Source organism: Taurulus bubalis (assembly GCF_910589615.1).
Source record: "Taurulus bubalis genome assembly, chromosome: 1".
Lineage (NCBI taxonomy): Eukaryota > Metazoa > Chordata > Actinopteri > Perciformes > Cottidae > Taurulus > Taurulus bubalis.
The window spans coordinates 26897300-26925299 of record NC_136589.1 but is presented as its reverse complement, the minus strand read 5'-3'; the positions used below and the strand labels follow the sequence as shown (position 1 = coordinate 26925299).

The following is a 28000-nucleotide window of genomic DNA, read 5'->3' as shown; positions in this document are numbered from 1 at the left end:
GTGCAGTCAGCACCCTTAACTTGGGATCCCACTGAGTCTAAAAAAATTCAGACTCGTATTTGTTTTTTTTAATTCAAAGTGGTCATGTCCAGTCTTGAAGAAGATAATTTAGAAACTGTCGTATTTTTAAGTCTCATAATCTGAAAAGTAAATTGACCCTTTAGCTCTGATGGCCACTATGTTTTGATCATCCACTAAACTGTTACAGTAATGTGACTACATGGCGAAGAGAGCCTAGTATTTGGTTTAAGTGACAATAACTAAACAAGTGACTCATCCTAAAGCTCAATGTGGTGTTTTTTTTTTGTCCAATCAAATAAAAAATAATAATAAATGAATTATCTATTTTGAGTATTTAATTAACAAAGTAATTGTCAATACATTTTTGGTCAATTGACAAATCTGTTAAATATTTTTTTTCATTCTCTGATTGCACAGTTATATTTTGATTTGTCCCTTCAGCGTATCTGCTCTTTGGCTGCTGAATTATTTGCCACATCTCTGATGTTGAGTCCAAGGCAACAAGCCATCACTTGCAGTTGTGATTTTGCATTTTAATGGTCTGCTTCATTGGAATTAAGTGGGTTAGGTAAATATTGCTATCAATGTTTTTAACTGTAAGGCATCCAATGTCAAACTAATTAGGGATGTACATTTAATAAACAAAACAATTCTGTGTATGAACCATATACTTTTTATGGTACAAAAAAAGGCTTTGCTGCCATATTTATGCCTCGATGACACTATTCAGAGTGTTGATTGAGAAGGTACAATGTTGGCAATCCCTAATTTACCGCCATCTGTAATGTATGCAAAAAACGGGCATCGAAGTCCCCAATTTGTCTGGGAGAGTTGGCAACCGTGATGTTGCATGCCTAGTCATGGACGCATGCAGTCTCCAAGTTTAGCTGCAAGGTTGTCAGCTGTGTGTCTGCCTGACATACTCAGGGTTTCTGCCAGTGTATTGCAAGCTTGGCGGCCAGCTGTGGGAAGTATGAAGTTAGCAGTAACGTAATAGCTGTAAACGTTGCAGTGCATTGTGTGTACAGTTGCACACTACACGCTACAACTCCTTAAGACCCAAGCAAAGTTCCTGTGTCTTGCTTGTCACCTTGTGATTTAAAAAAAGGGGGTTAAAAAATTATTGTCGGCTAAACGGTTTATTATTAACATCCTTAAAACTAATCTCAGCCGTAGTCTCTGTGAGCCGTAGTAGTCGTCAAGGCAGAGTTGGATCTGGACTTGAAACAGCCCGAAGTTAATGGGAGGGCTTGCAGTGGCTTATTCAGCCCTAAGCTGCTCATGAAATGGCAGTGAATGAGAATGCCACACTGGCGAGGACCCCAATACCTCTGTAATTATAGTCACACCCTCCTCGCCTTGTCTCTGGGTCAGATTGGAGTCCTGTCAGCGTTTTGTTTTCTGGTCTGGTCCCAGGCTGTCCATACCGCTTTAATACCCCCTGACACTAGCCTCTTTACACCAACGTGTTCACTGTGGGCTGCTCAATTCTCCTATTCAGCTGCCTGAATGACGATGCTGCTGCATTCTGGCTAACTGCTGACTAATGGTGGACCTCTCACTGGGCTCAGCTGAGCAGCACAGCTGTGTGTCGGAAAAACGATACCTGTCAACACTGTGCTATTACTTAGGATCAGTAAAAGAAAGGTACTTGAAGAATAAAATGTTGGATTCCGTTTGAAAAGTATAGTCTTGTTATTCATAATAATTAACTGCTGCAAACCAGTACAACTGGATCCCATCTGGAAAGGCCAAGAATTAAATGTGCCCTGCTGTCTAAAGATTTAACCATGTTATTAGTGGTAGTATTTGTACATTTTTTTTTATATTAAAAGCGTGACTATTAATTGTTTATTTATTATAGTCACACAAAATAACTAGATTGCTATTTTCTGTCTGTTTCCTTTTTCTTTTTATCTGACCCGCCTCTTCCGATTTCTACAGATTCCAATTTTAATACAAATAATGATTGACAGTATTGAACTTTTCTTTATTGGAAAATGTAAATACAATTATTTGTCCAACTATACAACCTAATATAAAACTATTAAATAACATAAATTTTCTCAAACTGGATCAAGTTACAGGACCGTCTAACAAACTTGCTCCACGTTGCTGGACAAATTGAATAAGACTAAACATGAATTGTAGTATATTCCACTTCCAGCAAGGTATCAATACAACAACACACCTAATGTAATGTACATAACATCTTGCACTTAGTGGTGCATGTTGTGTGTACGTGTTTGTGCCTGTGATGTTACACAGCTGGCTAGAGGAAGATCCCCAGGGAGCTGAACATCTGCTTGCTGTTGGTTATATTGTAAGACATTTCAAGTAAATAACAAAATACAAAATGTGTGTTTAGTTAAGTAGTATGAAGATGGCTAGTACTATCCATGTACCCACCAAGCTTTTGGATACGTCTCCAGTATGATGAGCGCAAAGCTGATAAGTACTGATAGGGGGAACTTGGGAACTCTTTATAGGTTTCTTTGTATGAAATCTTGAATTGATTGACTGATCATTTCACATTTGAAAAACTCTATTCAAAGTAGGGCTGGGCGGCCAAAAATTCATATCACGGTATTTTGTAAGATTCTGGCGGTTTCGCGGTATATCACGGTATTTTTTCCCCAAATAAACACATTAATTTATTGATGCCGAAAAGGACCGCCATCGTTATTCACCACTCGCTCGCAACTGGCCAGCAGCTGTTTTGATTGGTACATAGGGAGCTTGTATGTATGTATGTATGTGTGTATATATATGTGTGTATATATATGTGTATGTATGTATGTATGTATGTATGTATGTATGTATGTATGTATGTATGTATATACGTGTGTGTGTGTGTGTATATCTATCTATCTATCTATCTATCTATCTCCATCTTAACCTTTCCCTTCGTCAAACTGATTTAATGTGACTGTGAATAAATATTGCTCGATAGATCCTCGAAACCAAATTATAACTCATGTTTAATCGATACGGAGACATCGGAGCCAGCGGATCATTTCAAAAAGTCCAGCCGAGATCAGGCTGCTCTCGGCGGGCAGCAGAACGTTGACGGCCTGGTGCTGCGGGGCTCAGCGGTCCCGCGAGTAGGACCTCAAACCGTCGGCGTGTCTTTTTAAGTCGGCTGATTGACAAACCGACCACAGATTTGATGCTTAAACAATTAACTTCTCGCCTGAAAACCTCCTAAAAATTACATTTTGACTCAACAACGGTAGTATTCATAGAATGTCACTCAAGTCTGCTCTGATGCATCCCCTGTGCTTGGCGAGAAGTGGACTTTTGAATTGGAACAGTACTTGGGCTGCGACTGATGACGTTTCACGAGTCCACGAGAACACATGTACAGAGAAGAACGCTTATTGAGAAACGGCCATGATGTGCAAGAAATGACATCGCCAAAAGGCATGATGGGTAAAGCCCACACACTTTGCTGCACAGGAAAAGACTTCTTCCTGCACAAGAAAAGTCTTCCTGTGTGGGCAGTGTCATTTACCCAGCATGCCTTTTGGTGATGTCATTTCTTGCACACCCTGAGTCAAGTGAGTTAACATGAGACATAAGTAGCTCGGTCCGCTGCTCCTTCAGCTTCAAGCTGTGAACATTAAATGTTGTTGCCTGCCGAACAGCGGTGACCGGTATGACGGTATATGAAAAATTCATACCTTACGGAAAACTGAAACCGGTATACCGCACAGCCCTAATTCAAAGCTTTATACATTACAACAATCAAGTTCAAGTTAAACGGAGACCTGACGGTACATACATTTAAAAAACGTCAACTGTAAAAGAGGTTGCTCTGTTAACACCTTTTGTCTTGTGTGTAGTGTTTCAGCTGCTTCAACTTAAAAGACTTGTGGCTTTCAAATAAATCCTCAATAAGCCACATAAATGTCCCCATGTGAAGGTGATGTGTATGAAATACCAAAACATTCTTATCTTGATTACCCCTCATGATTTGAGGCCTGCGGTCTGTTGTGATCGTAAAAGGAATATAAGAACTGGACGTAGTCGTCGTAACATCACCCATTGATTTGTGGACTGCCGTTATAAAGCCTTGAGTTTGCCAATTTCGGCGTGGCCATCTTGTAATACGGCTGTTGCCATGATTATTTTTTTTGTTGCAACCAATGCATAGAAGTTATCATATTTGGAATGCAGAGGAGTCATGTAGGAACGCTGTGTACAGCTCTGGTAGCAGCAGCAACCTGTCATTCACAGTAATCTCGCCCTAAAGCGCACTTTATGGTCTATTTTACTCTCAAAGGGAGCATCATTTATTAATTGAACATCATGCTGTATTGAAGAAGTCTTAACTAGCCGTTGAGACCATAAACACATGTTTACAATGTTTACTGACAGCCTTAGAAGTAGGGTAATGGTCTCCTAGACTTCCATAAAATCTAACTTATTTTTGCAACCAGAGGAGATGCCCCCTGCTGGTCAGTAGAGAGAATGTACATTTTAAGACATTTCCGCATCGGCTTCACTCGTCAGAAGTGGAGGTTGCCGCCTGGTTGTGATGAATTAAGCTACATCAGTTGTAGGCTTTTGCAGTGTGCGCTGTTGACTGCTGTTTATAGGTCATGCATGTTTGATCATAAGTCATAAGCAACATATTCTAGTCCAGTAACTGTGCAACATTATTTCTGTCCTTTTTTGAGCCCTTCTGTCGTAGTTGTAATTGAAGTGCATCCACTTACATTTTTCTCTTTTTGAAATTTCAAAGAATTTGTTTCCATCTCAGTTGGCTAGCACAGTAAAACCTTGATGTGCTGCACATAAAGTTGTGTGGCGTATAGCTTAGCCTCACCGGATTTTGCTTGGAAGCCTCTGTTGTGGCCATCCAAATGAAAGGATGGTTGCCTTTTTATAGATATAAACAGTAGATGGACACTGGAGGTTGGCCTGTCTGGTCGAATCAGATTTCTAGTCGGTAAAATGTCAGAAACATGTTAAGAAGAAATAAAGTGTCTGAAATTATCAAATTGAGTAAAATGCAAATATGTACAATTTACTGTCATGAAAGACTGATATTTAAAATTTGAGAAGCTGTAACCAATGAAAGAAAGAGATGACCAAACGATCAATGAATTGCTTTAATCAATTAATCAGAACAGCACTCAGGGAAACTAGCTTCTGATTGGAGGAAATCCCTTGAGTTGTTGGACAAATGTTTTCACTTTAGCAATGGGGTCGCCCCCAGTAGAAATCCTGTTCGCTGTGTGAATAACTTCAACGCTTTAAAAAGAAAACCCAAACAATCATGCTAGTGCTTTTATGGATTGTAGTAAAGTTGTAACGGGAAGCATATTGAGTTACGGTGCTGTCCCATTTAATTTTGAGGCTGGTGCTGCGTCACACCTGAACAAGTGCTCTCATGTGTCCTGATGCATTGGAAACAGCTTATAGTGATCACGTCTGTCTGGGTCAAGTTGATCACTCAAAGGGAATCATTATTAACACCAAATTTAGTTTGAGTTTTTCTTAAAAAAAGTTGTTATATGTATGACATGACTATAAAGTAATGAAACTGACAACTTTTCTGTTCACTGGCTTGCAGCTAGGGCTGGGCGGTATGGCCAAAAATTCATATCACGGTATTTTGTAAGATTCTGACGGTATCACGGTATATATATTTTTTTTAACAAGTAAACACATTGATTCCATTAACAGCATCAGTCAACTAGACAGAAGTACTGTTAGCGAGCCATCCATAGCCACAACAGCAGCAGGCAGCAACATTTACTTTTTAAAGTTTAATACTGGGAGCGCAGTGGAGCTACTTACCTGTCAGTGTAACTGGGTTCAGTCATGGTTCACACTTGTTATAAAATTACAGCACCGAATTGCATTCTGGGTAAATTTCGCGCAACAAAAAAAACAGGAAGCGACAGATCGGAAGACACGCCACACAAACAGCTGTTCGCCGCCCAACTTCCCAGCATGCACTTTGGCCGTGTAATTTTGAACCATGAGTGAAGTTACACTGACAGCTAAGTAGCTCCACTGCGCTCCCGGTATTAAAGTGTGAAAAAATAAATGTTGCCTTCTGCTGTTCTTGTGGATATGCACGGCTTGTTGACGGCGCTGGTTGCTAACAACACCGCTGTGTAGTTGACCGCCTTAGCGCACCAACAGTTGTTACGTGTAATCACCGGTATGCCGGTATATGAAAAATTCATACCGTATGGAAATCTGAAACCGGTATACTGCACAGCCCTACTTGCAGCTAAGAATTTTTTGCCTATTCTATCATAATACTTGGGATGAGGCTATGCCAGTTTTTGGCCAACGCGGTCATCTTCATGTGATGCCTGCGTCATGGTGGCGCAGAGCTGGTTGAGGATTGGCAGAAGCATTATGTGACCAGGCATTATCAATTGATTTGACGAGGGCAGCTAAAACCACAGGTGCTTTCCCTGTGTGCATACATTTTTCATTGAGAGACAATGACTTTCTTTTTCCCCCATCATGATTTTAATGTGCATGCAGCACCAGCTTTAGATAGCCAGCCGGAAAGGAGACAGGTTACTGCGACGCAAAGTATCAAGAGAGTAAAGAAAAAAGCTAAACATAAATTGAATTAAAACTAACGTACTGTATTTTTAGACTTATGTTGGAAAAGACCCCAAATGAACACCATAAGTGGACTACTTGATTACTGTAAAAAAAAATAAAAATTAACAGCATTTGTATAGGAATGATTCTGTCCAGAGCTTGATCCATCTAAGCAATTGATCACTGTAACTTTGATCACTGTATGTGGTTTACATTGTATAGTTTACTGTTTTACATACTTTCATTGGGCTCCAGAAAGGCCATTTCTGTAAAGTCAGATGGGATGATGTAAGTGAGTGTGTTTATAAAAAAAGAAGAAAGAAGCACGGAAAGTTCATTGACAGTGCATGAGAACGGGGATCTTGGGACTCGGCACGGCGCTCTTCATGTGACACGATAACTGACATGTCCCATTGTCGGCTTCATGCTCATGTTCAACCGAGTGTTATACTTTCTCCATTTACTGCAGGCACCCATAGTGCCTCCATTGACTCTGCTGCATGTGCTACTACACTGACACAAACCACATCAGAGAGAAGCTTGGTTACACTGATGAGTAGACCATAGTGACGACATGGAGGGGAAACGTTTTCCTCTTAGACGCTTAAGAGTCCCTACAGCTGTGATTCATGCTGCCTTGTGTAGTTGTTTCCTGCCAGGTTTTTTTTCAGGGTCCACTTCTTAGGTCTTAAGAAGTGGAATGGAAATTAAAATAGAAATCCCTGATTACTGTTCCACTTAACGTAGGTCATGAAACACAACTGAGTTACACTTTGTAGCAGTGTTGTTTCTTGTGCTGCTACTCCTCTCTGGGTTGAAGTGCTTTTTCTTTACTGGGGCTATTGTTTCCTCTGTGATGTGGATGTTTGCTGAAAGCTTATCTTTTGAACAGTCTCTGACGTAAAATGTATTGTAATTGTAATTGTATTTAAACATGCCTCCTATTCTTGCTAGTCTCACTGCCTGTTTACAAGTCTAAAGAAACTCAAGGCCACCCAGACTGTAATGTAATAAACAAATAAAAAAACCTCCTTCTCATTGCTGCTGTTTTCTGTCTCCAGGTGCATGATGATCCTACTGTGCCGTAGCTGTCACAGCTAGTCAGGTGCCGCACCATGGCCAAACCTGGGAGCGACAGAGATGGAGCCATGGTGGATAAGCAGGCGGGGAAGAAGGTATGTCAGCACAGACACAAAAGCACTAAACAACATTTGTGCAAGGAGTGAGCCAAATATTTGTGTTTGCACTTTGCCATACTTCCATTTTAAACAAATAGTTGTGTACTATAGAGATCAATGAAATGTTGCCTTATTTACAAACCGCATAGATATGTAGCACAACATTAAATACAAAGTCAAGAATGAATAATTTGTTCTTGACTGACACCTGCAAACCTGGAGTACTTTAGGGACTTCTTATCCATGTTGGCATAGAAAATAGAGGTTCAGAGTTCATTCTTGACCTTGAAAACAGTAGTTGACAACCTGATTAATGTAGAAGCTGTTCTGAATCTGAAGTCATCTTAACCCCTGGCTTGTATTTGAGTACTTTTAATTTATCAGTATTTACAATAGAGACTGGCTGCAATATTAGGAGGTTGGCTTGGACACTATTAGCATTGAGGGCTACAAGATGCAAGATGCTCTCTGTCTGCCTGCATGCAGAGCGGGGCTCGAGGGGGCGGGGCTTCCAGCGCTCACACACACAGTGCGCGCACACAGAGATCGCTGGAGACACGAGCACAAGCTTTTGAACGTCCGTCCTTGGCTTGATGGAACAAATCTCTTCCAGTTGATATGAATGATGACGTGTAGTCCAGTAAAGCAGCAGTTTTAGAATCCAACAGTGTCTGAGTTCTGTTGCACCAGTCCCAATCAGGCCACCTGATGCTTGTGTCTGTTCTTTTTTTAAATATATATTTTTATAGTTTGAAGTTAAAAGGTTTGAAATGTGTTTTGTATGTACTTATTTATTTATATCTATAGTATACTTTAAACGGTTAATATTATTGTTCAATTTTAAGAAGAAAAAATTGCCTTGGCAATAAAAAAGTATCGGTTTAGGCACCGGTATCGTTTTAGCACCGGTATCGTTTTAGCACCGGTATCGGAGAAAACCCAAATGATACCAATCCCTACTTACTACTCTTTTTAAAAAAAAAAAAATGTATGAACCAAGAGGCCTATATTTAATCAAGGTCTCCCTCAATGAGTGCATCTTATGTCTTTTTTGCACCTGGTCTGGAAGTTCTCACACACACACACACAGACACACTACCCACTTGCTATAACTCGTCTAACCTCAGAGCTACATTATTCTCTCGGAGTCTGGTTGGAAAATGTAAACATATCTCAGTCAGTCCAACAACCGCTGATTGCTGAAATAGTCACGCAGGTATGCAGTGCAGCGGCCAAATGTGATTCAACAGTAGGGCTGCAACTAACGATTATTTTTAATAATCGGTTGATTATTTTTTCGATGAATCGGATATAAAAACAAAAAATCTAAAGCATTAATTTCCAACTCTTTATTCAAAAACAGAACTGACGGTGCAAAACATGTTCAGAAAGCACAAACGGGTTGCTCCTTGAACGTCCCTGAGCTGTTAATAAAAAAATAAATAAAAAAATTGACTAACACTAAAAACATACACATGTATGCTTTACATCTGCCAAATGTGATCCCCTTTTTACTGTAATTGATCTCCTTGGAGCAGAGGCTGCTTTTAGCATACCCTGCTTTATCAATATGTATGAAACACTGGGACAGTGGGAAGCTGTACTGCTCCTCTCACATCTGTTTTGACCACTTCATCTCAGCCCTGCATCAAGCTGCGCTGCATATAGAGCGTCCTCTTCCTTTAACTTTCATTCACATGATCTGATCAATTTGTGGGCCTCTTATGACCACGACATCACGTTGTTGGCTAAGCCCAACTACGTGATTTGATTCATTATACTTTGAGTAAAAAAAATAAAAAACCTGCAGCCAGATCCGCCGGTGTGCCGGTTTAACGTTAACGAGTGACCTCGTGCGTGAACTGAACCAGACTGGGGGGTTACGGCATGTTTCCGCCAGACCAGTTTCTCCGCTCTTTTTTTTCTTCTCCGCGATTTATTGACTGCCGTAATAATCGCACGACACAACGAATCGATAATAAAATTCGTTGCCAACACTTTTGATAATCGATTTTATCGATTCATTGTTGCAGCCCTATTCAACAGTAATTTAAACAATATTCTATCTCACAACTTGTTGTACCAAAAACTGCTTATTTATCTCTTTCTTTATAAATGACAGACAATTTAAGTCTGCTTTCATTTTAGGCAGAAGTGTTTAAAGTGTCTCATCTTAACCCTCCTCTACTTTCAACACTGCCTGACACTTCAGCTTTGCACAGCTGGCACATTGCTTCACTGAGATCAAAGAAGCACCAAACTGCAGACATTTTTCCTCCTGCCAGAAATGTATTTTACTGCACCAAAGTGCAGCTCACTAAAGTGCTGGAACTGGAAAAGCATTGACTGCAAATCAGAGTGCAAGAATGCAGTAGCTAGAATTGTAAGACATTTTGATAATACATATATTACTGGTGTAATGTTTAGTGCGATCACTGGTGGAATATCAGCAACTGGGGTATTTTCCGACTTTTCTTCCAACCCTACTATACTTTTAGTATTTTTTTTGGAAGAATCCAGATAGCCTCTCCATGCACATGCAAAACAATTTTAATTGATGCTGTGAAAACCAGAGTTGTATCCATAAAAGCAAATGGCAGCTGCATGTGGGAGGGATCAGATTTTAAGTTTTCTTTCTTGTGAAATGGGAGCTATTGTGTTTTTAGGCTTATTATAGCCCAGACTGTGATCATCAAAATAAATATATTAACCTCAGTGTGGCAGTACTTGTGTTTAGCATTGTATGTAGTTCATTGAGTCCTCTATTTCATTAAACTAGACCTATAGACTCAACTAAATGATTTAACTTGTTAGATTTGCAAGTCATCCTCAAGATGTCACTAGCTTTCATTTTTGCTTTCGTTTCTGTATTATAGCATCTAATGCAGGGGTGACAAACTCATTTTCACCACGGGCCACATCAGCATCATGGTCGTCCTCAAAGGGCCGGTTGTAACTGTAACACGATATACATTTAACTCCTCCCGAACATAATGTTAACTGTCTTTGTATTAGATTATTGTTTATTCAAGTGTAAAAATATTGTGCATGCATTTATATAAATATATATGGAAGCAAATTTCTCTGTTACTATGACAGAAGTCCATTTAATTTAGGGTTAAGAAACCCACATTGCTAAAGATCAAACTTAAAACAGAAGAAAATGACAAAGATCAAACGCACGTTATTATATTAACTTTCTTCAAAGCTTTTTTGTCACAGTTGAGAAGGACATTACTGGTCCAACAAATAATTGTGAACAAATAAAGACATGCATGTGGTCCGGGGCAGTGGTTCTGAACTGGTCTGGGGCAGTGGTTCTGAACTGGTCTGACTGCAGGACCCACCTTGACCACTTAATGTCAAGCTGAGATTCAATGCGAGGAACATTTTCAACTTCTCAAATTGATTTAATGATATGGTGCAGTTTAAACCTGAGAAAGTACACAATATCAGTATGCCAACACAAAAAAATGTTTGAAATATTCCCTTTTACACTCAATTAAAAACCAAAAAGTGCATCTTAAGGACATAAGGTAACACAACACACATAATATTTTTCTAACTTCAGCCTTTTTTAACAGACTCAGTGTTTTCATGCATAAACATGGAATAAAAAAGTCAGTAATGAAGCTTAACTATCACAAATAGTCCAACGTGTAAACTCATGCAAGTAAAGCGTGTTGTGAACGCAGCATTGAGGAGTGTGAATAGATGGTGCTCCTTCAATATAAAAACACATACAAAATCCCCTTCAAAATAAAAGCCCATGCAAAGGTCCGCGATTCACTGAAAACTGGTCCGTGAAGCCGACGCGGCGGGCCGGATTCGGCCCGCGCGCCTTGAGTTTGACATATGTGATCTAATGTATGTGTGACTTGTTTATTAAAATACTAAAATGTGAGTGTAAAGGGCAGCTTCTCTTATAGTCTCTCTCCCCCCCCCCCCCCCCCCCCCCCCCTCAGACATAAGGAAGATGCCATTCATTTAATAATATTGCTGTGGAATATCTCACACTTCAATAAGCTCAGTACCATTAGAATAGACTTCTTTCTCTTTTGTATTTTTGTTCTGTGGGTAAACAACAAAAAATAACCTTGTCGCTCCTGATATGTTACTCTTCACTTGGCAGAGACCCGCCTTGGGAATAAGATTTTTACTGAGTCATGCCGGTAAACCTGCTGCCTGAAAGACCAAAACCTATTCTTGTCAAGCTAGTGAACAAAGCTTTTTAAATGGGACTTCCTTAGTTTTACTGTCACAACTCACACACAGATTCGAGTCCCAAATGTGTCCACACCTTTGCTGTATTTGAAATGCCTGACTTTGTACATTTGTTTTCCTCCTCACCTCTCACAGAGCAAAGACAAGTTGTCCCCTTTCACCAAAACTCCGAAGCTGGACCGGAGTGAATTGCTGGGGAAAGAAGGAAAAACCAAGTCTTCCATGAAGCGCAAGCTCTCCTTTACTAACAGTCCACTCCGGACTGAGGAGCGAGACTCGGACACCGGTAAGAGCTGTTGCTGCTCCTCTTTCAACAGCCATGCTGCTGGTTGGCTGCCATGTCCTCACACTGCCCCCCGATGGCATGTTGTTGAACATTTTCTTTAGAGACAGTCTTTAGGTCAACGGGTTTCAACTTGTTTTGCATCTGGTTCAAAATCTAAAGACGGCATTGACGAAGTTGTGGCCAGTTGCTTTGAATGAGATATATTCCAAGTTGTATTATAAGACTTGAAGAAAAAGCTCAGGGGATGTATACGGAGAATAATGGTTATAAATGTAGTTATGTTTTGGTTATTGCTGTTAACTTTCTTATGTCAACATAAATAAACCCTTCATCAACATAAAACTAGATTATCTCCATAGTTACTGATGTGCGGTCTTGTCTGTTTTTTAAGGTAAACGATAAAGCCGGTGATATTATCAACAAATTGTGTGTGTGTGTGTGTGTGTACTGGGTGGTTTCTGTCGACTAAATCCCACGTCCACACTGGGCAACGCATTTAAATTAACCCACCACTGGAAAAATTCACTACTTGTGTAAATAAACTACTCTGCTTCTGTCATTTAGAAGTTTAACTGTATGTTTAGATCGGATAACTAAAAGTAGGTTAGCCATAATTACAAATGAAGTACAGTAATGTGTTTTACAGACAGTTTAAGGTCCTCTGAATATGCCTTCATCTCCTCTGTAGAGCATTGCATTGTGTGGTCCTGCGTCATCCTACCAGACGAGAACCCTCGATTTTTAATTCACCGAGGTTTAATTTATGTTGCACAGGTTATAAAGCAAAACTAGCATGGAAGGTGACTTTGCCTTCCAGCAGAATTTTCCTCTCCGGTCCGGTGTTGAGCAGCTGTCGGAAAAATGGAAGTATTGAATCCACTGACCAGGTCGGATCTACGCTCCTGTGTTGCCATGACTCATAATCTGTGCGTGGAGTCCTTGTGCCTGTCTGTATTTGAGAACATGAGAGGAGGAGAGAGAGAGAGAGAGAGAGAGAGAGAGAGAGAGAGAGAGTGAGTGAGCGAGCGAGCGTTAATGCAGTGCTTTCCCACCCTCCCACCTCCCCCTTGCTCTCCCCTCTCTTCTCTCTCCCCTCACCATCCTCTCTGCTTTGCACTGTAGATGACTCAGACCCAGGCCAGTCGAGTGAGACCTGGGGAGAGAGATTAGTGCCTCCCTGCAGGATATACGCAGGTAAACGCTGCAGACCGATCCTCAGCCCTCGTGTCCTCTACAAGTCACGTCACCCACTTTGGGCCACTATGCTGCTGTAAACACACATGCACGTGTGTGTGTTTTCGCCCTGCATTTGCCCCCGTTACAGCTCATGCATGTCTGTGTTTGGTAACGACCGACGGAGACGGGCAGGGTGGGGGGCACTTGGCTGGCTTCAGAGAATGCTGTCTTAGTTTTCAAACCTCATGCTTGTCATCTGTTTCTCTGCATTCTCAACAGATACAAGGCAAAGAGGAAAACGGTGTCTCTGTGACAACACAATTGCTGCTGGATGGTTCACTAAAATCTTTCTTGGTTGTGTTTCAGATAAAGATAGACCAGACAAGAAGAAGGTGAAAAAGGAGTCTGGGGGCAAGAAGTCCCAGGCTCCCAACCTTTTGTTTGGGTATCCTCTGTCGGAGCGCAAACAGATGGCTCTCCTAATGCAGATGACTGCCAACAGTCCAGGTTAGTGTGCCTGCCCTCTCACCTTAACCACCATCTTTAACATGGCTGAGTATATTTACTGTTGGATGAGTCATGCCTCTGAGCATTTTGACAACTATACTTTCAAATATTTGGCAATGTGTCATGTTTGATAGCTCAACTGGAAAGAAAGCTGATGTGTATAGTTTGTCAGAGATATTGTGCTGTTGCCTTGAAATATATAACCAGAGAAGTTGAGATCATTTTTCTGTAATGAATAGGTTCTGAGTAGTTATAAGATGAGTACAACAAGTATTGACCTACAGAAACTACACACAAGGACACAAGTAAGCACATAATTTGTATCATGGTGGTTACTCAATCAAATGCTTTGCCCATTAAAGGCACAGTTTTATATTTTAGGAAATATACTAATGATATGACTTGGATGAAACAATTAACGCTACATTCATGTTTGTGTGTTCAATATGCATCTGGAGCCAGCAACCGCTTAGCTTAGCATAAAGACCGAAATCAGGGGGAAACAGCTGGCCTAGGCCGGCCTTTTCAGAATGTAACACAATTTACCTACCAGCACCTCTAAAGCTCTCTAATTACAAAGTTTGTAAATCTTCTTTGTTTAATTGGTACAAAAACCCAAGTGTTAAAGTAAGGGCGGCACAATGAGACTGTGGTAATGTTGGATATCGCAATAATGATAATTTTTTTTTTTCTAATGATACAAATATCTTGCAGTGAGTTCTGTCTTCCTGCGGCTTCAGTATACTGCTAAAAGGCAGCAAATTGCTTGGTAAAATAAAATGATTTCTAACATGCTTTTATTTAATCATTTGAACAACTGAACACAAAACGCACAAATTATAAAAATAAAAATAAAAAAGAGTTTAATTTTAAAGTGCAGTTTTCCACTGATACTCTTTCAGCAAACTCAAAGAATACAGTGCGATCCATTACGATGTGTTTATCGTGCAAGTTGAGATAAAAATGAAGATGGGGGGGAATAGTTCTAGTAAAAATCACTGGCAGTTTTGTTTATGCTAAACAAAGCTGCTGGCTGTAGCGTCAGATTTGGCGATAGATAGATAGCATATTTTCCTTTTTAATGAATACCTACCAAGTTACAGATGCGTATAATCAATCTTTCATGTTGAGTTTCCTTGTTGTTGCTCAATCGTGTGTGTGTGTGTGTGTGTGTGTGTGTGTGTGTGTGTGTGTGTGTGTGTAGACTCTACTCCCAGCCACCCCTCACAAACGACCCCTGTGCAGAAGAAAGTCCCCAGCAGCGCCTCATCTCGACAGAAGGACAAGGTCAACAAGAGGAACGAGAGAGGGGAGACGCCCCTTCACATGGCAGCCATCAGGGGAGACGCCAAGCTAGTTAAAGAGCTCATTAGCCTGGGAGCTGACGTCAACGTCAAAGACTTTGCAGGTACGATGCCCCGCGAGGTGATCCTGTAACAGCGGTCACTGTGGCTGTATGGTAGCTATTAATGGCATTAAGTTGAATAACAGCTGCTTATTCAAAGGTGACATCTTATGATGGGATAATAAAAATAAATTACTACATTCTGTGCACATCTTTTGTGTAGTTTAATTTTTACTCTATTTTGATTAATTGTTGCTGTTTTCTTTGTCCTCACCAGGTTGGACTCCTCTTCATGAAGCCTGTAATCTTGGTTACTACGACGTAGCCAAAGTCTTAATAGCAGCAGGTGCAGAAGTGAACACACAGGGTCTGGATGACGACACGCCACTTCATGATGCCTCCAGCAGCGGGCATACAGATGTAAGAGCTTCTTATGAAGTTTGTCCTGCCTCAGTAATGTAGAACTACATTTTTACTCTTCTTAGGTCCGACGTGTCTGAAATTGTTAGACAGGACATAAAAAACATATTTCCCAATGTTAATGTGTCCACAATGTAGATATATTTGAACCGTTATGGAGACGGTTAAGTCAAATAGTCAAAAGCTTGAAAATAATAAATATCTTCCGCTGTTGTCCAATTCAAAATAATGCATCCATGTGTTTTCCTGCCATAGTTGATGGTCTCCTAATTTACTTATAAAAGGAATAACTTTACAAAACTTTGCCAATCAATGATCTTAAATAGTGTTTCGAAACAGTAATGAGGATCACACTATTTAAAAATCTGATTGAAATGCTATAAAGGACATTTTTAAAATGTTTAAGTCTTTACCATTTATTTATTGTTAGTTTTACTTCTAACCATCTGTTTTGTCTACAAACTTTTTCAATCTAAATTATTGTTGTGTTTTATACAGATTGTGAAACTGCTGCTGCGCCACGGTGGTAACGCCTTCCAGGCCAACAAACGCGGGGAGCGGCCCGTGGATGTGGCAGACTCTCAGGAACTGGAGCAGCTATTAAAGGGAGAGGTGCCACTGTCAGAACAAGATGACAGCTCTTCAGGTAGGCAAAGAATGCTCCAGAGATTAGCTGACCTTCTGTTTTTAAAGTCACTTATATTGAGCTTGTCTGAGATAAATAAGTTACTGTGTTTGATGTACCATGTAATCTTAAATTACTTAAAGTCCTTTTTTGGCTTTCATTTTTTAAATATTTAAAAGTTTATATTCTCTTCACTGCAGAGTCTGAAGACCTGCTGTCTGTCAATCCATCCAGTATAGATGACAACTTGGAAGACTCTGAGACTGAAAAGGACTCTGACGGCAAACAGGCCACGAAAGCATCATCATCCGTTCCAGGGCTGGACGAGTACGAGTTCAAGGACGAGGAGGAGGAGGAGGATCTCAGTAAAGCCTTGAATGATGGACATATTCTCCGGAGGGAACTACGGCAGCATGAGAAGGAGGAAAAAGATAGGAATCATGTGGCAGAAAAGCAGGGTGGAAAAGGGGACTCCACCTCAAAGTCCAAAAAGCCGAAGACTTCTCGTGTCCACTGCAGCTCGGATACCTCCAGTGACGAAATGGAGAGCCTTTCAGAGAAAAGGAGTTCCCCCACCTGCTCTCAGAGCTCAGAGAGCCTCAAGGCTGACACAAGGTCTAAAAAGGAGAATGCTGAGCAAAAAGACAAAGGTAAAGTCAAGAGGAAGAGCAAAAGCCAGAATAAGAACAAGGAAAACCAAGAGGATGGGAAAGAGAACAGCAAAACCTTGGTCCTCTCTCTTGCAACCGTGTCCGAGAGCACAGAAAAGGGAAGGGAGGAAGACTCGTTCAAGATGTCTTTCAGTCCTAAAGATGACTCATCCGTCCACCTATTCCATTTGTCGTCCATAAAATCTCCAAAACTGAACCACAGCCTGACGGATAAACAAACACCACTTAAACAGGAAAATACTAAGATGTGCATCTCAATCAGTGACAGCTCATGTCCGGTGGACGGTGTCAAATACAACCACTACGCAGAGGCAGACTACTGCACCGAGGGCTCCAGCACCAAGGGGTGTAAGCACAAGGAAAAGAGCAAGCATCAACAGAAAGACTCCAGTGGGGACGACGGTCATTTGAGTCCTTACAAAGACGGTTGTATAGGAAACAGCGTTGACGGCTCTGAAGGTGCATTACGGAAGACCGACTTAGACGGCAAAGTAGTAAAGAAGCATAAACTTAAACATAAGGAGAAAGACAAACACAGGAGGGAATATGAGGCAGAGCGCAGCCGCCACAGGCAGAAGGAGGCCCGGAAAGACGGCCACAGGAATTTGGAGTTTGACAGAGAGTTCTGGAAAGAGAATTTTTTCAAAAGTGATGAGACAGATGAACATCTGCAAGTGAAAAAGGAGGGTGAAGACAATAGTTCACTTCAGAAGACCTCTGATTCACCTCCTGTCAAAGATGAGAGAAACGCGAAAGAGAAGCACCCGAGCAGCAAGGAAAAGAGGCCGAGAGAGGAGCGAGAAAAGGACAAGGCGGTGAAAAAAGAGCGGAAGGAGGCGGCTGGCAAAGAGGAGAAGGTAAAGGATTCAAAGCTGAGTGACGAGAGGGTGGACTGCCACGGCTCAGGGCGGATTCCTGACGAATCGCTGCAGAGCAACAGCATGAAAGAAGAGACGGAAGAGAAACCCATAAGTGGGATCACAGCTGATCAAGAACAGCTGGAGCTCTCTGAAAAAGGCTCACGGGATAAAATGGACAAGAGGCTCCCAGGAAAAGAGAAGGATTCAGAGAAAATGGAGAAAAGACATTCTGACAAGGAAAAAAAGGTTAGAGCGGAACATGCTGACAAAGCTGAAGTACAGAATTCAGTGGATCGTTGGAAGGAAAAAGAAAGAACAGGAACCGTTTCTTCCCACTCGCCTGGAGATAAAAACTACAAAGAGAATGAGAAACTGAAATCTTTATCCACAACCAAAAAGCATGAGGACAGCAGGAAAAATAAAGATAAGTTTGACAAGCGATCTGATAGGGACAGGCAGGACAGAGAACATAGTGTTGGGGATCACAGAGAAAAGGAACGCACCAACTCTGATAAGAAAGGAAAACCTCTTGAGAAGACCACAGATCATGGTAAATCTGATCGTTCAAAAGAAAAGGACTGTGACCGGAAAAGGAGAGACAAAATAAAAGATGGGACTCTTTCCTCAAGCTCCAACCTGAAATTACTTTTAGAAGAGAAGAAGAGCTATTTGTCAGAGAGTGGCAAGTCCTTATCTACAAAATCAAAGGAGGAAGTTGGGAGAACACCGGAGAAGGATCGCGACCGTAGAGACCGGGACAGAGACTCAGAAAAACACAAGGACAAGGAGCGCCACAAAGACCGCCCCCAGCCGGCCAAAATCAGCAAGTCCAAAGCCAACGAGACGGATGCAGACAAGGCCAAATCAAAAGCCTCTCCGGCAACACGAGACACCAAGCCCAAAGAGAAAAGGCTTGTGAACGATGACTTGATGCAGACCAGCTTTGAGCGGATGCTCAGCCTGAAGGACCAGGAGATTGAGCAGTGGCATCGTAAACACCTGGAGAAAATCAAGCAAAAAGAGCGGGAAAGGCTTAAACAGCGGCCTATGGTAGATCCAGGGAAGTCCAAGCCTAAAGACAGAACAAAGACTGAACCGTGCCTGAGTAAGGAGCTCATGCGCTCAAAAAGCTCTGAAGCCTCTGATGTCCACAACAGAGATAAAATCCTGAAAGACGGCACCAGCCCCAGAACAATGTCGCTTGATGGAAAGAGTCTGCCTTCTATCAGCGCAAAGGTCATGTCAGCCGTGGAAAACTGTCTGACCAAATCACCCAGACCAGAGAGTGAACGTGGGGGCTTCATGTCCAGGTCAGTGTCCCTGGTTTCTGTCGCTAGCTCGGAGGATTCGTGTCAGGCGACGACATTAACACCCAGACACATTGAATATGACTCCGACATGAACCTGGAAGCATCGGACTCTCAACCTGCATTTCTCCAGTCTTCCCTTGTCATTCAAGCCACCAGATCGCCGTCGGCTCACGATAAAGATTGCAACAGTCTTCCAGATGTGCTGCAAAGTAATCGGACGCTGCTGCCCAGCAGACATGAATCTCCGTACCTCAGGGCTATTCTGGACGAGGATGCCAACTCATCAACTGAAGGTAAAGCTGTTGAAAATCAGCAAAAACCCAGCCAGCCTACCGAAGAGCTAGGAACAAGAGAGACGTCAGCAGAAACCGAAGAGAGCGTCAACAGTCAACAACAATGTGTGAATTCAGTTTCTGATTCAGCCATAGAGAGGGAAGAGAGCCATCCTGTAGTTTTAACACCACAAATGTTAAACAAAGATCCGCCGAGTAAAATCCTGACACTTCCAGAGTGCAGTAGCTCTCAAACTGAGTCAACAGAGCAGACAACTCTTCCCCCCTCTGATCCTCCTGTTGAGAAGGAAATCCAGTGTCCAACAGAGAACTCGCAGGCAGAGTGTAGTAACAAGGATTCAGATCAACCACCGACACCCACAGCTTGGCTATCTGCAGAGCCGTCAGAGCTCACAAACACACCAACACTCCAGCAGAGGGAACCGCTCACTGTTTCTGGTGTGGAGAGCATGCAGCAAACAGAGTCCGGTACCACACATGTTTCTGACCTTATAGATGAACCTCTTGAGAGCGCAGATGGAGCCGACGAAGAGAGTATGGAAACGGAGAGCTTTAGAACGGAGGGTAGAGGAAGTCCTGTACCCTCCACCAGCTCGCACATTCCCAGCTCCACAGCAGGGGAGACCTCGCCAGGCCTTGCTGAGGCCAAATGTTTTCAAGAGGATATGGATGGAAATGACCAAGACTGCAAGAACTCAAGACTTCCCAGTGAGGCTGCAGCTCCATATCTCGACGCTGAGATGGAGAACATGGACAGTACACCTCCGGCATCGTCCGACAGTGCGAGCCCTGAACACAAGGTTGACGAGATGGCCGACGTCCCACAGAGCTCGGAGATCAACAGTAGTGCGGCTGTTTCTGTCATAACAGAGTGTCCATCAGTTGAGGACAGCGTGGCTACAGAGGGCACTTCTGAATCTACAGCAGATGCCAGCTCTGAGCCGATGGAGATGACGCCTGCCGATGAGCAACCAGAGACATCTTTCGCTGGAGAAGAGCAAAGTCAAAGCACCGTCCAATCGGCTATTCAGACTGACAGTAACAGCAGCAGCAGTAGCAGTAACAGCAGCAACAGTAGCAGTAGCAGCAGCACCTGCAGTGCCTCAGGGAGCTGCTCTCCACAATCCGGAGACCGGGATTCTGACTCTTCGGGGGCGAGGGTCAAGATTCGCTCTACAGACGAGGAAGGGGACATCCATGTTCTTCATCCACGCAAGAGGAAGATGCCTAAAGCGTCGAGCTCCCAGCCTTACTCTGCGATTCCGCAGGAGAAGGAGAGAGGTCAGCAGTCTCTGGCTGCGATTGTAGACTCTGTAAAGCTGGAGGAGATTCAGCCCTACCAGACCGAGAGGGCCAACCCTTACTACGAGTTCCTGCACATCCGGAGGAAGATCGAGGAGAAGCGCAAAGTCTTGTGCAGCGTCACCCCACAGCCCCCACAGTATTATGATGAATATGTGACCTTCAACGGATCCTACCTCTTAGATGGAAACCCACTCAGCAAGCTCTGCATACCAACAGTAAGTTCTTCATTTCTTTTTGGATCTTGGTCAAACAGGGTTTTGGGCCACAACTAACAGCTATTTTTACAATAAATTATTCCGTTGATTGTAACTTTGATTAATGAATTATTAATCAGATTAAAAAAATGTTTTAAAGGGCTAAAGACAGAATCATAACTGAGAACCACCTTTTCTAACGTGATCTTATCCGCTTCATTTGTGGTGTGAAAGCAAAGTAGACGGATGATTTTGTGATGGCAGATATGAGATTTTACCATAAATTATTCACCATGGACTATTAAATCCATCGACTCACCGGGAACCGTCAAAATAATTTGGTAACTGTTAGCACATCATGAGTGCAGGGAGTTTCTTTGATGCATCCGAATGCCAGTGTTATTTTCCCGTCCTATTCTGTGTATTGTAGCCGCAGTCGAAAGTGTTGTCAGTAACTTTCCCCTTTTGTAATGTTGCCAAGATGCGTCTATTTAGTTTGTTCCTACCTATTCATAATCTCATTTCTTTGGGAGCCCTTTGTGACACCAGAAAAGATAAATAAACGCACATGGCTCTTCTGATTCTATATTTGTTTACCTCTTCATGTGTGAAAAAACCTTAATCTACTTGGATGTGACGAAAGCTTTTCAAATATTTGTCGCCTTTCATATGGTGTCAAGAGGACAATCTGTCCAAAGGAAACAAAACTGGAATGATAAATATATTCTGACTGATCTCTGCATTGTGACTCCTCAGACAGCATTAAAGCATTTAAACAATCGCCCTCCATTGTGTTTGAACAGATAACGCCACCGCCGTCATTACCTGAACCGCTGAAGGAGATGTTCAAACAACAAGAGGTGTTCCGTATGAAACTACGACTCCAACACAGCATTGAAAGGGTACGTAGTCTAACTCGCCCAGCTTTTTGTTTTTGTTGCGCAAGTGGAGCTTTGAGTTACTTGCTATACTTTTTTTTTTTTTTTTTTTTAAATGTACCTCATATAGTATTGGATTTACTGTATTAATTGGACTTATTTTTCTCCTTTCCCTTCAGGAAAAACTGATTGTTTCAAATGAACAGGAAGTCTTGCGCGTCCATTACCGGGCAGCAAGAACGCTAGCCAATCAGACTCTGCCTTTCAGTGCCTGTACAGTTTTATTGGATGCTGAAGTGTACAACATGCCTCAAGACGTCCAGGTTGGTGGTATCTGTTCGTCCGTCCCGTGTTTTCTTTTCAGTCCGTTCTTGATGATGATGTGCAGAAATACTGTGTGTTTGATAAGTGTGTGTGTGTGGTTCAGAGTGACGATGGCAAAACATCCGTCAGAGACCGATTCAACGCCAGGCAGTTTATGTCCTGGTTACAAGATGTCGATGACAAGTTTGACAAACTCAAGGTGAGTTCGCTGTGATTTTCTGTTTTCACTGCCCACCTTCATTTCACAATTTGTAGTGAAGAGTCTTCCTAAAACTCACCACAGAGTAAGGAGTGATCTTTGATGTTCATCAATTAATACCAAAAATATTTCTAGAGGTTTCTCTTATTTTTGCCCCTGGCAAAGTTTTAATTAGGGTCCGAGCGACTGACGTAGTCAGTCCGAGTAGGACCCTATTGAAATACAAAGGGTTATTATTATTATTCCCTATGATTCTTATTTCTGTACATTGGGCGCCTTTTTGGGGCACTTGTCATATTCAAAAACTCACCAAATTTGGAACACTTGTCAGGCCCGGTGAAAATAGGGATGTATCAAAGCCGTGGAAAAAAGTTCCAAAAAATGGCTCTCTAGCGCCCCCTATGTTGGACCGGCGACGCCCCTCGCCCAGAATTTTTTTTTGACTTGAAAAAATTCACACACAATCTCCACCTGCTCTACAAAAAAGCCTCTCAGACCCATAAAGTCCGCCTATGAATATTTTCCGCCATCTTGGATTTTGTGAAAAACATGATTTTGCACTTTTCTACTAAACGCTACGTCCTTTTCATACCAAACTTGGTAATTATCATCAATGGCACTGGATCATCAATGCTGCGTTGACATTTATTGGATATCTCATTTCGTTAAGGAGATATCGACCAATTAGCCTCTTAGGGGCGTGTCTTGTTTTTAAACACTCATAACATTAAAATTATTTTGACAAACGACTCCAAACTTGGGGTATATGTGCACATCGCATCCCCTAACTTGCAATAAATCAGGCGTTCGATTTGACCAATAGGGGGCGCTACAGTACTTCGGCCAATTTGCCATTTTCGGCCCATTTATGCTAATTTTAGCATATATTTGCATTTACGCCAAATACTATTCCTCCTACAAATTTCAGACAATCGACTTAAATTCTGTTCTAAAGTGATATCAAGACCCTCAGGAGTATGGCTTGTGCTCCGTGCGCGTTTTCACTTTTGGGAATTGATGTTTACGGGGACGCAAAGACGTGCCTACTTTGAGCTAACCGCTATATGAGAGAAAGCTGTTGTAACTCCTCCATACATGATGCTATTACCCCAATACTCCTCATGCATGATACTGGTGCATGCCTGAGGACATGTACATAACAAATGTTCAGATTGTCACAGCGCCACCTACTGGCAAAAGTAAATCAGCCAAACGGCATCGGATTTGCATCTAATTTACATGACCTGCTCTACTCTTCACGTAGAGAAACATGATGCCAAGTGTATGTTGCATTCTCTTCATGCACAATAAGTCTTCCTGTATGGGCGGCCATTTTGGGGAAATAATTTACTCAGCAGGCATTTTCTTAACAGAATTAGTCAAGTTAGTCACCATGAGATGTAAGTAGCGCCGTCCGCTGCACCTTCAACATCAATGTGAACAATCAACCTTCAACATCATTTGTCAACATCAATGTGAATATTCAATTTTGTCACCTGCCAAAAGCAGAGACTGGTATGTGAAATGTTCATACTTGAAACCGGTGTGTACTGTTTGAACTGGGCGAGTCACCGACATGCCGGTTACCCCAAATGTGCCGGAATAAGCGAGGACCCGCTCACAGCTGCTCGCAGCTCTAATTTAGATTTGCTTTCCAGCCCTCAAAAACACCCGGTTTAATATTTCTTAAGGCTGCATCCGCGTCGCTAGATTTAATCTGAACGGGGATCCAAGAAATAATGTAATTCAGTATGAGTACACATCATACTGTTTAAAAAAAAAAAGTATAAGAAAAGTGTATAGCCGGTCACTGATCCTGCATTTACTTGCACAGATAAGGAGATTCTGATTCAATGTGAGCTGTTTACTTGAACGGTGGTCTGTTAACTGGCTAATAATTATTTCCACCTGTGGTGTCACATAGTCAAATAGAGCAGTGGTCCCCAACCTTTTTTGAGCCACGGACCGGTTTTGTGTCAGACAATATTTTCGCGGACCGTCCTTCACGGTGTGGGCGAAATATATGACGTGAAATATATGACGTGAAATATATGACGTAATACGACCGGCATGAAGACAATTATAGAGTGCATAAAGATACAACTCACCATTACGCCAAATTAGTGGAGCCCTGAGCTTGTTTCTCTGCTACGAGCCGGTCCCGTCTCGGGGTGACGGGAGAAAAAGACCGTCTGTTTATGTCCAGTCTACTGACTCTACTCCGTAACTTAAACCTTTATTGCACTCTGTAACTTCATTAAAACCCGCTTCACAAAGACAGGATGTTGAAATGGAGGCAGGATTTCAGAGCTTTTTTGCCGATCTCAGTATACTCTGGCTTGATTTTAACACCAGCAGAGTTGAAACCGTCTTTTAAGTTTCATTTTTGGGGTAGCGTATCACGTAACCATTTGACATGTGTCAAGATGTTACGTTTGAGGCTACGCACAGACTGATGTATCTGGTCTCTTTTCAAAATAAAACATTTTTCCGACTTTCTTTTTTTCTTTATAAATTCTTTCTCTGCGGCCCGGTACCAAGGGACCCACGAACCGGTACCGGGCCGCGGCCCGGGGTTTGGGGACCGCTGAGATAGAGGGTGCTGCCTTTCTGTGAACTGAGCAAAAAATGCTTTTAATCCAGAACAAATAAATCATTTTAGCAGTAATCTGCTTGGTGTTACTGATGAACAACTTGTACATGTAGTTGTATTCATCCTTGAATCAGAAGAATCATTAGCTGAGGCTCTCGTCACCTCAGCTAATGAGCTCGACATCAGGAAACCCCTGAGTCAGGGCTGGCGGCAGTCTAGAGCTGAAAACATTACCTGAACAAACAATTGTGCAGCAGATGTTTTTCTCTGTGCCCGTAAACTGAGCTCACAGTTTGATTCCCTCTGGTGCAACCCTTCTTAAAACGTAAACACTCTGGATGCCACAGTTTATCAGGTTATCCTGTTATGTTTCTTTGATTTCATCACGCTACGGTTGTAACCTGATTGTGATGGTCTCTTTTTAAAAGGAAAGTAAAACCTGCAGGAGATCCAAACAAAGTATGTGAACCAAGTGGGGATGCATTTCCTGGTCTACTACCTTCAGTGTGGATTTCAGATCCAGATGAGACTTTGTTCTCTTTGCTTGTAAGGAAGTTGATCCATTTTTCCTGTTTTATGGGAAAGTTCTCCACCTTATTCCACAGGGTTGACCTCCATCGCATATCTTTTACATTGCTCATCCATTGTTTACGGCTGGGAGGTTCCCTTTTATTCAAGTCTTGAGTGGGTTTTTTTTTGGCAGGTAACCTGTAAAACCGTAATACAGAGGTTTTATTACATGTAATCATTCCTCCTGTTCATACTGGCATTTGAGATAATGTACCTTTTCCCTCCACAGACGTGTCTTCTGATGAGGCAGCAGCACGAGGCGGCGGCCCTGAACGCCGTGCAGCGTCTGGAGTGGCAGCTCAAGCTGCAGGAGCTGGACCCCGCCACCAACAAGTCCACCAGCATCTTTGAGATTCCAGAGTTCTACATCCCACTCGTGGAGGTCAACGACGACTTTGACCTCACCCCGATATGAGCTGTAGGACAGACGTGCTTTGCCACAGTGTCCGCCGTACCACGGACACGAGAGGCAGCCCGCACATTTGAGGAAGTGAAATGAAAAATGTGAAGCACTTAAAATGTGGCGGTGGTATAAAAAAAAAGAGCATTCAGGAAAGATGAGTTGACTCCAGCGAACTTGCAGTCCAAACCGGCACGCCACCACAAGGACGAGGAACGAAGGCCGACTGTTCCTCGCTGAGAACAAGGGGGTCCAGACCACAGTCGGAGCCCAGGGAGCAGAGACCAAAAGCTGGGGCGGTCCAGGGCGAAGAGCTGCAGCAAGAAGCAACGTGTGGACTACCACCACCTGCGACTGCTCCTCATCAAGCAGTCGCACAACTGAGAGTTCAATTGTTTTCAAAGTGAGTGTTCATACATTGTGTACAGACCGTGCTCTTAATTTTGTAACTTATTTTATACATAAAAAATTGTGCATTTGTATATAGCCATGTAATTATTGTTTTAAACTTGTAAAAACAAAAAATAATAGATATTTTGATTGTAAACTTGTTCTGTCTCATGTTTTAATGGACCAAAGTTGGTTTTTATATCAAGTGTCCTCTTCGTCTGTGATGTTCTTGTTGTTGTTGGCTTAAAATCTTAAGCATGTGTTTGCTTATGTTGTGTTTTTTGTTTTTACCGTTTCTTCCTTCCTCATCTGGAGTTCCACGCCACAGCTGGTGTTTTTTGACTTTGGCAATTAAATGCTGTGCATGCGTTGCGTTGTTTGTACTTTTTCCCCAAAAAGCTGTACTGTGGACTTAATTGTGAGGTTTACTGACGTGTTACAGCTTCTTCTTTTTTTGCGCCATTGTGTTATGTCTCTTTCTGCGGCCTCACTCCTCATGTGTTGTCCATTCTGTCTCGAGCACATTAAAGTCTGTTGTGGCTTCCGAGGGAAAAAACATACTTTTACAGTTTCAATGTGAGATCACAACAAAACCTATTTTTTCAACATAATGCCTTTTTGAACGATAGTTCTAAAAAATGTCTATTTTAATATTTACTTGTTACATGACATGTACATATTTGTAATATATAATTGAATAAATTTTATTTGTTGTGAAATTATGTGTTGGTTACAGTGCCATTCATTTTAAGGCTGCACAATAAATTATAGCTGAAACAATTGGAAGATTTATCGCCAAGTCAAACTTTTATTATTGATCATAATTGTTTTAGTTTATCAACATTCAGGATTTGCTGCTTTTCTCTATTTTGAAGTCACTGCAATTTGAATATATATATATATATATATATATATATATATATATATAGATAGATAGATAGATAGTTTGGGTGTTTGTTAGACAAAACAAGTAAATTCAAGCTTCTGAGAAATTATAATGGGCATTTTTCCAATTAAAACAAATTGTTAATTAAGATAATCATGCCTTGCAGCCCAACAAGAAATGATGCATGATTTTAACATTTCAAATTCTTCTTTAATTATTCTCTTGCAGCGGTATTATTCTCAGCCACGAGATGGCACTGCACACTACACTGACCTCGCAGTCAGTTTATTAAGCTTGCAGTGATGATACTGATCAGATTGTTGTGGAGCTCCTTAAATATCAACCATCAGTGTCATTCATAGTCAGGGACTTTAACCATATTAAAAAGCTGCACACATATTATTGCATCAGTTAAATTCCAATAATATAATTAATGATAAAAGTATCTCAATGCTGCTGCTTTGCATTGTGTACTTTTACATTTGATACTTAAGTACGTTTTCCATAACCTGCTAGCCAATGTATGTACTCTTAAGTAAAATATGTTTAATGCAGATGTTTAACCTGTATTGAGTATTATACAGCGCTATTGTTACTGTCACTAAAGTAAAATAACTTAATTATTTTTCCACGTTTTTTGAAAGACAAAACTTGCTTAGTACACACACAGGTACTGCATGCTGTTGGGTATTCATTAGTGATGGCGAGATGAAGCTTCCTGAAGCATTGAAGCTTTCCATCCAGTTGGTTCGCTCATGGGCCGAAG

General features: G+C 41.8%; 1 protein-coding gene across 1 annotated transcript in view; it reads left to right on the top strand.

Annotated features, from left to right (window-relative positions):
* The window catches only part of ankrd12 (ankyrin repeat domain 12), a 41686-nt gene extending 14616 nt beyond the window's left edge, over positions 1–27070 (top strand). Inside the window, exons 2-13 of the mRNA XM_079222844.1 lie at positions 7662–7775; positions 12138–12288; positions 13411–13482; positions 13831–13971; positions 15176–15379; positions 15594–15736; positions 16235–16382; positions 16562–21015; positions 21798–21896; positions 22052–22195; positions 22300–22395; positions 25788–27070. Of these exons, the coding sequence (XP_079078970.1) occupies positions 7716–7775; positions 12138–12288; positions 13411–13482; positions 13831–13971; positions 15176–15379; positions 15594–15736; positions 16235–16382; positions 16562–21015; positions 21798–21896; positions 22052–22195; positions 22300–22395; positions 25788–25973 (5898 nt within the window). The 5' untranslated portion in view covers positions 7662–7715 and the 3' untranslated portion in view covers positions 25974–27070. The remainder of the gene's footprint in view (positions 1–7661; positions 7776–12137; positions 12289–13410; positions 13483–13830; positions 13972–15175; positions 15380–15593; positions 15737–16234; positions 16383–16561; positions 21016–21797; positions 21897–22051; positions 22196–22299; positions 22396–25787) is intronic.
* The last annotated feature ends 930 nt before the right edge of the window (positions 27071–28000 follow it).